The 12,205-nt window shown below is 47.9% G+C and overlaps 2 protein-coding genes across 2 annotated transcripts in view; both read right to left on the reverse strand.

Annotated features, from left to right (window-relative positions):
• LOC142342944 (uncharacterized) overlaps nucleotides 1–8,617 on the reverse strand; it is a 63,659-nt gene extending 55,042 nt beyond the window's left edge. Inside the window, exon 1 of the mRNA XM_075394622.1 lies at nucleotides 8,309–8,617. Within this exon, the coding sequence (XP_075250737.1) occupies nucleotides 8,309–8,355 (47 nt within the window). The 5' untranslated portion in view covers nucleotides 8,356–8,617. The remainder of the gene's footprint in view (nucleotides 1–8,308) is intronic.
• A 2,205-nt stretch (nucleotides 8,618–10,822) lies between these two features.
• Nucleotides 10,823–12,205, reverse strand: part of LOC142342102 (uncharacterized) — a 22,166-nt gene continuing 20,783 nt past the window's right edge. Inside the window, exon 3 of the mRNA XM_075393289.1 lies at nucleotides 10,823–11,543. Within this exon, the coding sequence (XP_075249404.1) occupies nucleotides 11,226–11,543 (318 nt within the window). The 3' untranslated portion in view covers nucleotides 10,823–11,225. The remainder of the gene's footprint in view (nucleotides 11,544–12,205) is intronic.

Raw genomic sequence — 12,205 nt, forward strand, 5'->3', positions numbered from 1 at the left:
AGCTATGGCACGACTAAGTGTCAATGAAGTCAGTAGGAAGCGCCTACTGGAGCTGGCGATGGCAGCTGGGGTGATGGAGTGCGTTGGCGCACGTCTGATGGTGCTATGACACAACTAAATGTCAATGAAGTCAGTAGGAGGCGCCTACTGGAGCTGGCGATGGCAGCTGGGCTGATGGAGTGCGTTGGCGCACGGCTGATGGAGCTATGACACGACTAAGTGTCAATGAAGTCAATAGGAGGCGTCTACTGGAGCTGGCGATGGCAGCTGGGGTGATGGAGTGCGTTGGCGCACGGCTGATGGAGCTATGACACGACTAAGTGTCAATGAAGTCAGTAAGAGGCGCCTACTGGAGCTGGCGATTGCAGCTGGGGTGATGGAGTGCGTTGGCGCACGTCTTATGTTGCTATGACACGACTAAGTGTCAATGAAGTCAGTAGGAGGCGCCTACTGGAGCTGGCGATGGCAGCTGGGGTGATGGAGTGCGTTGGCGCACGTCTGATGGTGCTATGACACGACTAAGTGTCAATGAAGTCAGTAGGAGGCGCCTACTGGAGCTGGCGATTGCAACTGGGGTGAAGGAGTGCGTTGGCGCACGGCTGATGGAGCTATGACACGACTAAGTGTCAATGAAGTCAGTAGGAGGTGCCTACTGGAGCTGGCAATGGCAGCCGGGGTGATGGAGTGCGTTGGCGCACTGCTGATGGAGCTATGACACGACTGAGTGTCAATGAAGTCAGTAGGAGGCGCCTACTGGAGCTGGCGATGGCAGCTGGGGTGATGGAGTGCGTTGGCGCACGTCTGATGGTGCTATGACACGACTAAGTGTCAATGAAGTCAGTAGGAGGCGCCTACTGGAGCTGGCGATGGCAGCTGGGCTGATGGAGTGCGTTGGCGCACGGCTGATGGAGCTATGACACGACTAAGTGTCAATGAAGTCAATAGGAGGCGTCTACTGGAGCTGGCGATGGCAGCTGGGGTGATGGAGTGCGTTGGCGCACGGCTGATGGAGCTATGACACGACTAAGTGTCAATGAAGTCAGTAAGAGGCGCCTACTGGAGCTGGCGATGGCAGCTGGGGTGAAGGAGTGCGTTGGCGCAAGGCTGATGGAGCTATGACACGACTAAGTGTCAATGAAGTCAGTAGGAGGTGCCTACTGGAGCTGGCGATGGCAGCTGGGGTGAAGGAGTGCGTTGGCGCACGGCTGATGGAGCTATGGCACGACTAAGTGTCAATGAAGTCAGTAGGAAGCGCCTACTGGAGCCGGCGATGGCAGCTGGGTTGATGGAGTGCGTTGGCGCACGTCTGATGGTGCTATGACACGACTAAGTGTCAATGAAGTCAGTAGGAGGCGCCTACTGGAGCTGGCGATTGCAACTGGGGTGAAGGAGTGCGTTGGCTCACGGCTGATGGAGCTATGACACGACTAAGTGTCAATGAAGTCAGTAGGAGGTGCCTACTGGAGCTGGCAATGGCAGCCGGGGTGATGGAGTGCGTTGGCGCACTGCTGATGGAGCTATGACACGACTGAGTGTCAATGAAGTCAGTAGGAGGCGCCTACTGGAGCTGGCGATGGCAGCTGGGGTGATGGAGTGCGTTGGCGCACGTCTGATGGTGCTATGACACGACTAAGTGTCAATGAAGTCAGTAGGAGGCGCCTACTGGAGCTGGCGATGGCAGCTGGGCTGATGGAGTGCGTTGGCGCACGGCTGATGGAGCTATGACACGACTAAGTGTCAATGAAGTCAATAGGAGGCGTCTACTGGAGCTGGCGATGGCAGCTGGGGTGATGGAGTGCGTTGGCGCACGGCTGATGGAGCTATGACACGACTAAGTGTCAATGAAGTCAGTAAGAGGCGCCTAATGGAGCTGGCGATGGCAGCTGGGGTGAAGGCGTGCGTTGGCGCAAGGCTGATGGAGCTATGACACGACTAAGTGTCAATGAAGTCAGTAGGAGGTGCCTACTGGAGCTGGCGATGGCAGCTGGGGTGAAGGAGTGCGTTGGCGCACGGCTGATGGAGCTATGGCACGACTAAGTGTCAATGAAGTCAGTAGGAAGCGCCTACTGGAGCTGGCGATGGCAGCTGGGGTGATGGAGTGCGTTGGCGCACGTCTGATGGTGCTATGACAGGACTAAATGTCAATGAAGTCAGTAGGAGGCGCCTACTGGAGCTGGCGATGGCAGCTGGGCTGATGGAGTGCGTTGGCGCACGGCTGATGGAGCTATGACACGACTAAGTGTCAATGAAGTCAATAGGAGGCGTCTACTGGAGCTGGCGATGGCAGCTGGGGTGATGGAGTGCGTTGGCGCACGGCTGATGGAGCTATGACACGACTAAGTGTCAATGAAGTCAGTAAGAGGCGCCTAGTGGAGCTGACGATTGCAGCTGGGGTGATGGAGTGCGTTGGCGCACGTCTGATGGTGCTATGACACGACTAAGTGTCAATGAAGTCAGTAGGAGGCGCCTACTGGAGCTGGCGATGGCAGCTGGGGTGATGGAGTGCGTTGGCGCACGTCTGATGGTGCTATGACACGACTAAGTGTCAATGAAGTCAGTAGGAGGCGCCTACTGGAGCTGGCGATTGCAACTGGGGTGAAGGAGTGCGTTGGCGCACGGCTGATGGAGCTACGACACGACTAAGTGTCAATGAAGTCAGTAGGAGGTGCCTACTGGAGCTGGCAATGGCAGCCGGGGTGATGGAGTGCGTTGGCGCACTGCTGATGGAGCTATGACACGACTGAGTGTCAATGAAGTCAGTAGGAGGCGCCTACTGGAGCTGGCGATGGCAGCTGGGGTGATGGAGTGCGTTGGCGCACGTCTGATGGTGCTATGACAAGACTAAGTGTCAATGAAGTCAGTAGGAGGCGCCTACTGGAGCTGGCGATGGCAGCTGGGCTGATGGAATGCGTTGGCGCACGGCTGATGGAGCTATGACACGACTAAGTGTCAATGAAGTCAATAGGAGGCGTCTACTGGAGCTGGCGATGGCAGCTGGGGTGATGGAGTGCGTTGGCGCACGGCTGATGGAGCTATGACACGACTAAGTGTCAATGAAGTCAGTAAGAGGCGCCTAATGGAGCTGGCGATGGCAGCTGGGGTGAAGGCGTGCGTTGGCGCAAGGCTGATGGAGCTATGACACGACTAAGTGTCAATGAAGTCAGTAGGAGGTGCCTACTGGAGCTGGCGATGGCAGCTGGGGTGAAGGAGTGCGTTGGCGCACGGCTGATGGAGCTATGGCACGACTAAGTGTCAATGAAGTCAGTAGGAAGCGCCTACTGGAGCTGGCGATGGCAGCTGGGGTGATGGAGTGCGTTGGCGCACGTCTGATGGTGCTATGACACGACTAAATGTCAATGAAGTCAGTAGGAGGCGCCTACTGGAGCTGGCGATGGCAGCTGGGCTGATGGAGTGCGTTGGCGCACGGCTGATGGAGCTATGACACGACTAAGTGTCAATGAAGTCAATAGGAGGCGTCTACTGGAGCTGGCGATGGCAGCTGGGGTGATGGAGTGCGTTGGCGCACGGCTGATGGAGCTATGACACGACTAAGTGTCAATGAAGTCAGTAAGAGGCGCCTAATGGAGCTGGCGATGGCAGCTGGGGTGATGGAGTGCGTTGGCGCACGGCTGATGGAGCTATGACACGACTAAGTGTCAATGAAGTCAATAGGAGGCGTCTACTGGAGCTGGCGATGGCAGCTGGGGTGATGGAGTGCGTTGGCGCACGGCTGATGGAGCTATGAGACGACTAAGTGTCAATGAAGTCAATAGGAGGCGTCTACTGGAGCTGGCGATGGCAGCTGGGGTGATGGAGTGCGTTGGCGCACGGCTGATGGAGCTATGACACGACTAAGTGTCAATGAAGTCAGTAGGAGGTGCCTACTGGAGCTGGCGATGGCAGCTGGGGTGAAGGAGTGCGTTGGCGCACGGCTAATGGAGCTATGACACGACTAAGTGTCAATGAAGTCAGTAAGAGGCGCCCACTGGAGCTGGCAATGGCAGCTGGGGTGAAGGAGGGCGTTGGCGCACGGCTGATGGAGCTATGACACGACTAAGTGTCAATGAAGTCAGTAGGAGGCGCCTACTGGAGCTGGCGATGGCAGCTGGGGTGATGGAGTGCGTTGGCGCACGTCTGATGGTGCTATGACACGACTAAGTGTCGATGAAGTCAGTAGGAGGCGCCTACTGGAGCTGGCGATGGCAGCTGGGGTGATGGAGTGCGTTGGCGCACGGCTGATGGAGCTATGACACGACTAAGTGTCAATGAAGTCAATAGGAGGCGTCTACTGGAGCTGGCGATGGCAGCTGGGGTGATGGAGTGCGTTGGCGCACGGCTGATGGAGCTATGACACGACTAAGTGTCATTGAAGTCAGTAAGAGGCGCCTAATGGAGCTAGCGATGGCAGCTGGGGTGATGGAGTGCGTTGGCGCACGGCTGATGGAGCTATGACACGACTAAGTGTCAATGAAGTCAGTAGGAGGTGCCTACTGGAGCTGGCGATGGCAGATGGGGTGAAGGAGTGCGTTGGCGCACGGCTGATGGAGCTATGACACGACTAAGTGTCAATGAAGTCAGTAGGAGGTGCCTACTGGAGCTGGCGATGGCAGATGGGGTGAAGGAGTGCGTTGGCGCACGGCTGATGGAGCTATGACACGACTAAGTGTCAATGAAGTCAGTAGGAGGTGCCTACTGGGGCTGGCGATGGCAGCTGGGGTGAAGGAGTGCGTTGGCGCACGGCTGATGGAGCTATGACACGACTAAGTGTCAATGAAGTCAATAGGAGGCGTCGACTGGAGCTGGCGATGGCAGCTGGGGTGATGGAGTGCGTTGGCGCACGGCTGATGGAGCTATGACACGACTAAGTGTCAATGAAGTCAGTAAGAGGCGCCTAATGGAGCTGGCGATGGCAGCTGGGGTGATGGAGTGCGTTGGCGCACGGCTGATGGAGCTATGACACGACAAAGTGTCAATGAAGTCAGTAAGAGGCGCCTAATGGAGCTGGCGATGGCAGCTGGGGTGATGGAGTGCTTTGGCGCACGGCTGATGGAGCTATGACACGACTAAGTGTCAATGAAGTCAGTAGGAGGCGTCGACTGGAGCTGGCGATGGCAGCTGGGGTGATGGAGTGCGTTGGCGCACGGCTGATGGAGCTATGACACGACTAAGTGTCAATGAAGTCAGTAAGAGGCGCCTAATGGAGCTGGCGATGCCAGCTGGGGTGATGGAGTGCTTTGGCGCACGGCTGATGGAGCTATGACACGACTAAGTGTCAATGAAGTCAGTAGGAGGCACCTACTGGAGCTGGCGATGGCAGCTGGGGTGAAGGATTGCGTTGGCGCACGTCTGATGGTGCTATGACACAACTAAGTGTCAATGAAGTCAATAGGAGGCGTCTACTGGAGCTGGCGATGGCAACTGGGGTGATGGAGTGCGTTGGCGCACGGCTGATGGAGCTATGACACGACTAAGTGTCAATGAAGTCAGTAAGAGGCGCCTAATGGAGCTGGCGATGGCAGCTGGGGTGATGGAGTGCGTTGGCGCACGGCTGATGGAGCTATGACACGACTAAGTGTCATTGAAGTCAGTAAGAGGCGCCTAATGGAGCTGGCGATGCCAGCTGGGGTGATGGAGTGCTTTGGCGCACGGCTGATGGAGCTATGACACGACTAAGTGTCAATGAAGTCAGTAGGAGGCACCTACTGGAGCTGGCGATGGCAGCTGGGGTGAAGGATTGCGTTGGCGCACGTCTGATGGTGCTATGACACAACTAAGTGTCAATGAAGTCAATAGGAGGCGTCTACTGGAGCTGGCGATGGCAACTGGGGTGATGGAGTGCGTTGGCGCACGGCTGATGGAGCTATGACACGACTAAGTGTCAATGAAGTCAGTAAGAGGCGCCTAATGGAGCTGGCGATGGCAGCTGGGGTAATGGAGTGCGTTGGCGCACGGCTGATGGAGCTATGACACGACTAAGTGTCAATGAAGTCAGTAGGAGGTGCCTACTGGAGCTGGCGATGGCAGCTGGGGTGAAGGAGTGCGTTGGCGCACGGCTGATGGAGCTATGACACGACTAAGTGTCAATGAAGTCAGTAGGAGGTGCCTACTGGAGCTGGCGATGGCAGCTGGGGTGAAGGAGTGCGTTGGCGCACGGCTGATGGAGCTATGACACGACTAAGTGTCAATGAAGTCAGTAGGAGGCGCCTACTGGAGCTGGCGATGGCAGCTGGGGTGATGGAGTGCGTTGGCGCACGGTTGATGGAGCTATGACACGACTAAGTGTCAATGAAGTCAATAGAAGGCGTCGACTGGAGCTGGCGATGGCAGCTGGGGTGATGGAGTGCGTTGGCGCACGGCTGATGGAGCTATGACACGACTAAGTGTCAATGAAGTCAGTAAGAGGCGCCTAATGGAGCTGGCGATGGCAGCTGGGGTGATGGAGTGCGTTGGCGCACGGCTGATGGAGCTATGACACGACTAAGTGTCAATGAAGTCAGTAGGAGGCACCTACTGGAGCTGGCGATGGCAGCTGGGGTGAAGGATTGCGTTGGCGCACGTCTGATGGTGCTATGACACAACTAAGTGTCAAAGAAGTCAATAGGAGGCGTCTACTGGAGCTGGCGATGGCAACTGAGGTGATGGAGTGCGTTGGCGCACGGCTGATGGAGCTATGACACGACTAAGTGTCAATGAAGTCAGTAAGAGGCGCCTAATGGAGCTGGCGATGGCAGCTGGGGTGATGGAGTGCGTTGGCGCACGGCTGATGGAGCTATGACACGACTAAGTGTCAATGAAGTCAGTAGGAGGTGCCTACTGGAGCTGGCGATGGCAGCTGGGGTGAAGGAGTGCGTTGGCGCACGGCTGATGGAGCTATGACACGACTAAGTGTCAATGAAGTCAGTAGGAGGTGCCTACTGGAGCTGGCGATGGCAGCTGGGGTGAAGGAGTGCGTTGGCGCACGGCTGATGGAGCTATGACACGACTAAGTGTCAATGAAGTCAGTATGAGGTGCCTACTGAAGCTGGCGACGGCAGCTGGGGTGAAGGAGTGCGTTGGCGCATGGCTGATGGAGCTATGACACGACTAAGTGTCAATGAAGTCAATAGGAGGCGTCTACTGGAGCTGGCGATGGCAGCTGGGGTGATGGAGTGCGTTGGCGCACGGCTGATGGAGCTATGACACGACTAAGTGTCAATGAAGTCAGTACGATGCGCCTAATGGCGCTGGCGATGGCAGCTGGGTTGATGGAGTGCGTTGGCGCACGGTTGACGGAGCTATGACACGACTAAGTGTCAATGAAGTCAGTAGGAGGTGCCTACTGGAGCTGGCGATGGCAGCTGGGGTGAAGGAGTGCGTTGGCGCACGGCTGATGGAGCTATGACCCGACTAAGTGTCAATAGAGTCAGTAGGAGGCGCCTACTGGAGCTGGCGATGGCAGCTGTGTCGAGGGGGCGCGGTGCAAGACTGGTTCCATGGAAACATCATGCTCGTCTTGGTATTGTAGTCTTTGAAAAAACTTCACAGGACCCGAATAGTTCAAATATTTTTTTTCTAAATGACAACAACTACAAAATTATGTCACCAATAAGACATTGTTTTTGTACCCTAGCTTTTCTCGAAAATTCAAACTAAAAAACGGTGTTCACTTTGGCATATAGTTCCTCAACCCAATATTTGAATTGTCTATCTGTCAATTCGTTTTTTTAAACCACTACCAACTTACAATAGGCCCCGAAGCTTATTTGATAGTTTACCGTAGAGAACGGCTTATACACTTTCAACTCTCAAAATGATGCTTCGTTCTGACCTTGAACACGAGCAAACCATTTGACTACTTCCCGACTGTTATTTTCAATATTTTGTACTCACAGAGTTGACATTGACCAAGAAAAAAATTGACTCGTTACCAACAGTTGTAGCACTCCTATTACACATTGATGAAGGACCACTTCCTTGCTGTCTCATCTCCTTGAGGTAAACTTGCTTCATTTGTTGGTGGAAATCATCGAAGCGCCAATATGATCACGACGTTGTCTATCCTTCTTTTTTTGTCGTATCATGTCTCTTTTGTTCTCATTATTTCAAGTTTCAATTGCTTCGTTTACTTGTTTTGTTTCATGACATCAAAAGTTACAACTCATTTCTCTTCTTACATGACTTTCAATAACCTTATCACATTACAAAGTGATTCACAATCAACAAAACAGGGCAAGCACGTTACACAATTTAATGGTGAAGTTAATACTGGGCATTAACACGCGCAAATAGTTGAAAAATCGGGAATGACCTAAAGAATTTTGTTTTTTACCTTTTAGAGGAACGGTGGTATGAGATGTGTTTGAGAACATAACACATTAGATCTGAAAAGGCAAAATGATATCAATGATGTCAGTGGCGCAGATCAAACGACAGATTGATAATGATGATAAACGGCGCATAAAAAGAAACGTTAAACATGTAATGATTAGAACAGAGATTTAATTTACTATTGAAATATGAGGGCTAAGCGTCGATACGGTCGGAGGCCACAGCACGTTAACACGAATTGTTGTGAGCACACAGAAAATGTATTTAACGAATAAATTCAGATGGAATGGATTGCGGTAGACATACAGAAAACAACTGTTGACAAGTGATTGCGGCCAGAACATTTTCAAAACATATCTGATGCTTCAGATCTCGTTATATACATGAAGATTTATTGAGTAAAATCTAACTGTCTCGAAAGTTTCATGGGCAAAAATTTTCTAAGAGACTATAAAGGAGTTAACAGCAATGGTTTTTATCATTTTATGATTGAAAATATAAATGCTCAAAAATGATGCCTAAAAAGGCTGCATATAATCAAAAATATGTCGGAGAGTTATTTGCATAAAAACTATTCGTATTTCTTTTTTTGCGCTTGTGGGTTTTTTGCCCATCGTAACCCCATAACCCGCCACGCGTCAATCTGTAGCACCAAATTGAAAACCCGGGTTGACCACCCTGAACCTTTCTTGGCAACAAAATCCAAGCCATATATGGTGTTTATGGTAACTTGGCAACCATATAGCTGACAACGGAAAAAATCAACAATGCTCAAAAATCTCTTAAAAGAAGCATGCATTGCAATCGGATGGAGAAAAACTCATCAGAACAATTGAAAAATATTGAAATTCGTGGTGTCTTGGGAACCAAATACAAAACCATACACATTTATGGTGCCATGTAAGACCATAAAAATCAAAGTCAAAACATACAAAAAAAATTACGGAGAACAGTTCAACTAGCATCTTCTGACTACATTAAGCCTTCGAAAAATCAAATTCAGTTCGATTATTTCTATTGATTTCTTGTCAATCATATCCAAGACCATTAATATCCGTGGTCTTAATGATGGTTGCCAAGAAAACGATGATTTCTCAGATTTCTTAAAGAGCTACAAAAATAATCAAATAAAGTTTTAGCTGTCCAAAATTAGCTGTAATGAAAAAGCTGTCCAGAAATTTGTTGTCATAAATTAACTGTCATCAGGACAACTTCAAAATTATTGAATTTCATGGTGTCTTGGGAACCATATTAAAGACCATACAGTTTTCCGGTGCCACGTAAGACAATAAAAATCGAAGTCAAAACACAAAGAAATATACGGAGAACAGAAAAGCTTACATCTCCCGCCTACATTAAGCCTTCCCAAAGGCAAATTCAGTTCTTTCAATATTTTTGATTCTTTGTCAACCCTATCTAAGACCATAAATATCTAAGGTCTTGCTCAAGGTTGCCAAGAAAACCACAGTAATTAATTAGCTGTCCGAATTTAGCTGTCATAAATTAGCTGTCGTCAAAACACGTGAAAAATTGAAATTCATGGTGTCTTGTGAATCATATCCAAGCCCATACATATTCGTGGTGCCATATAATACTATGAAAGTCAGAGTCAAAAACACAAAAAGAGTACGGAGAAAAGTTGAACATTAAGCCTTCGAAAATCAAATTCAGTTCGTTTAATTTGATTGATTTCTTGTTAACCATATCCAAGACCATAAATATAAAGTCCAAATGTGACCTACACTGCTACTCTTGCATGATACTTTTTTGTTACCGTTATAAATTTTACTGATTATGCAAGAAGAATTTGTTTTTTATCCGTTTGTAACTTAAACAGATAGATTTTTCGAGAATCGCTTATATTAAGATATACATGGTTGATTTGTTTGATACAAATGTTTTCAATCGAAAAGCAATGTAAAATAAGACAATTTTGTTAGCAGACAGCTGATGTTCACTTCAACGACTTTCGGATATCTATAATGAAAAAAAACTTAAGGAAAAGGAAGGAAATAAAAATAAAGATTGTCGCTTAAATTTTCATTTTCCTAAGTTAATTTCTGTTGTAGAACACTGAAAATCAATTGAATTAATTCTGCTGCAGTACTCGTGCAAGATCTATACATTATATTAACCATATCCAAGACCATAATTATCAAGACCAAATGTGACCTACACTGCTTCTCTTGGATAATACTTTGTTGTTACAGTTATAATTTTTACTGATTATGCACGAAGAATTTGTTTTTTTTCGTGTGTAACTTAAACAGATAAATTTTTCGAGACTTGCTTTTATTAAGATATGCATGGTTGATTTGTTTGATACAAACGTTTTCAATCGAAGAGCAATGTAAAATAAGACAATTTTGTTAGCTGACAGCTGATGTTCATTTCAACGACTTTCGGATATCTATAATGAAAAAAATTTGAAGAAAACGAAGGAAATATAAGTAAAGCTTATCGCTAAAATTTTAATTTTTCTAAGTTAATTTCTGTGGTAGAACACTGAAAATCAATTGAAATAATTCTGCTGCAGCACTCGTGCAAGATCTATACATTATATTACATTATGGGACTTTGATCTGCATTGTTTTCGCGGGTTTCAATTTTGATATGCAAAGACAGCTTTATATAAAATCATGAATCGCGATCTAAGAATCAAGGCAGAATAAATTGAGGCAAAAATTTTACATGAGTTTCTTCAAATTATAATTCCAAAAGTCAAAATGATGCCTAATATTTTTTCAGGTTCAAATTGAGTTAAAGAGAGCAGAGTGGAATTTCCCAATTAGCAATTAAATTTTTCTTCTTCCGATTATGCAATAAAGATTTATGAAAAGCGGGAAATTTTGATCACTGAGGGAGGAAGGGGGCGTTGAAAATAACGTGAACTTATAAAATTAGGGTTTAGTGTGTTTCTATCCACTGACAGTCGGATATGCATCTCCAGAGTAGGCAGTGTTAGTAGTCGTGACCTCGATCACTTCCGACATCTGATCACAGCTTATCATAGCAACTATCAGGTACCGTGTTTCCCCCAGTACAAGATCTTCATTCTGCACACTATGATGAACAAAATACCCCTGCCCTCCCGGAGCTGTCCACCATAGCGTCAAAAAAACTGGGCGATTAGTAGTCCAGAACATCTGCGGAACTGGAGATCTGGGCCAATCTCTATAGTACATTTGATCGAATCGTAGCTGGCTGTCAATGTAGAACACGAATATTGCTCTCAACTGCAACAAATGGTCTTTTTATTGTTCCTATGATAGTTCTTTATTTTAAATAATACGTGGCCAGCGTCCGAAACAACAAGCTTCCTAATGTTTTTGTTTTTTGCGGAAACGGGTGGCGATACTTCGTAACTAATTTTCATTTTGGGTAACCAGTTTCCACGTTGACGTTACCCATTTCAACAATTTTGACCATGCAATTAACTTAAAAAATAATTGCCAAAGTTTATTAGTAATTACATGAGACTATCATCAAAGACTTGCGAACAGCGCTATGGGTAATTGACAATCTTCTTTATTTAAGATTTATATATATATATATATATATATATATATATATATATATATATATATATATATATATGTATAAATATATACTTATACATAAATATATATAAAAGTTTCAGTGCTGGGCAATACTAATTACAATTCTCATTTCAATACTGATTCAGATCCATGATCATGTCACTTTTTACACTTGGCGGTCTAAATCCAGGTCTGGGCTGAGACTTGGCGAGCCTAGTCTAAGTCTGATTTAAGAATTGACAACCCCAAATCCAAGTCTGATTTTTGACTTGGCATGTGTAAATCCAAGTCTTGGCAAGTCAAAAATGGGTTCAGAAAATTTTTAAATTGGCCAAAATATAGCCAAAAATGGCTCCGGA

This window comes from Convolutriloba macropyga, chromosome 7, assembly GCF_964194025.1.
Source record: "Convolutriloba macropyga chromosome 7, txConMacr16.3, whole genome shotgun sequence".
Lineage (NCBI taxonomy): Eukaryota > Metazoa > Xenacoelomorpha > Acoela > Convolutidae > Convolutriloba > Convolutriloba macropyga.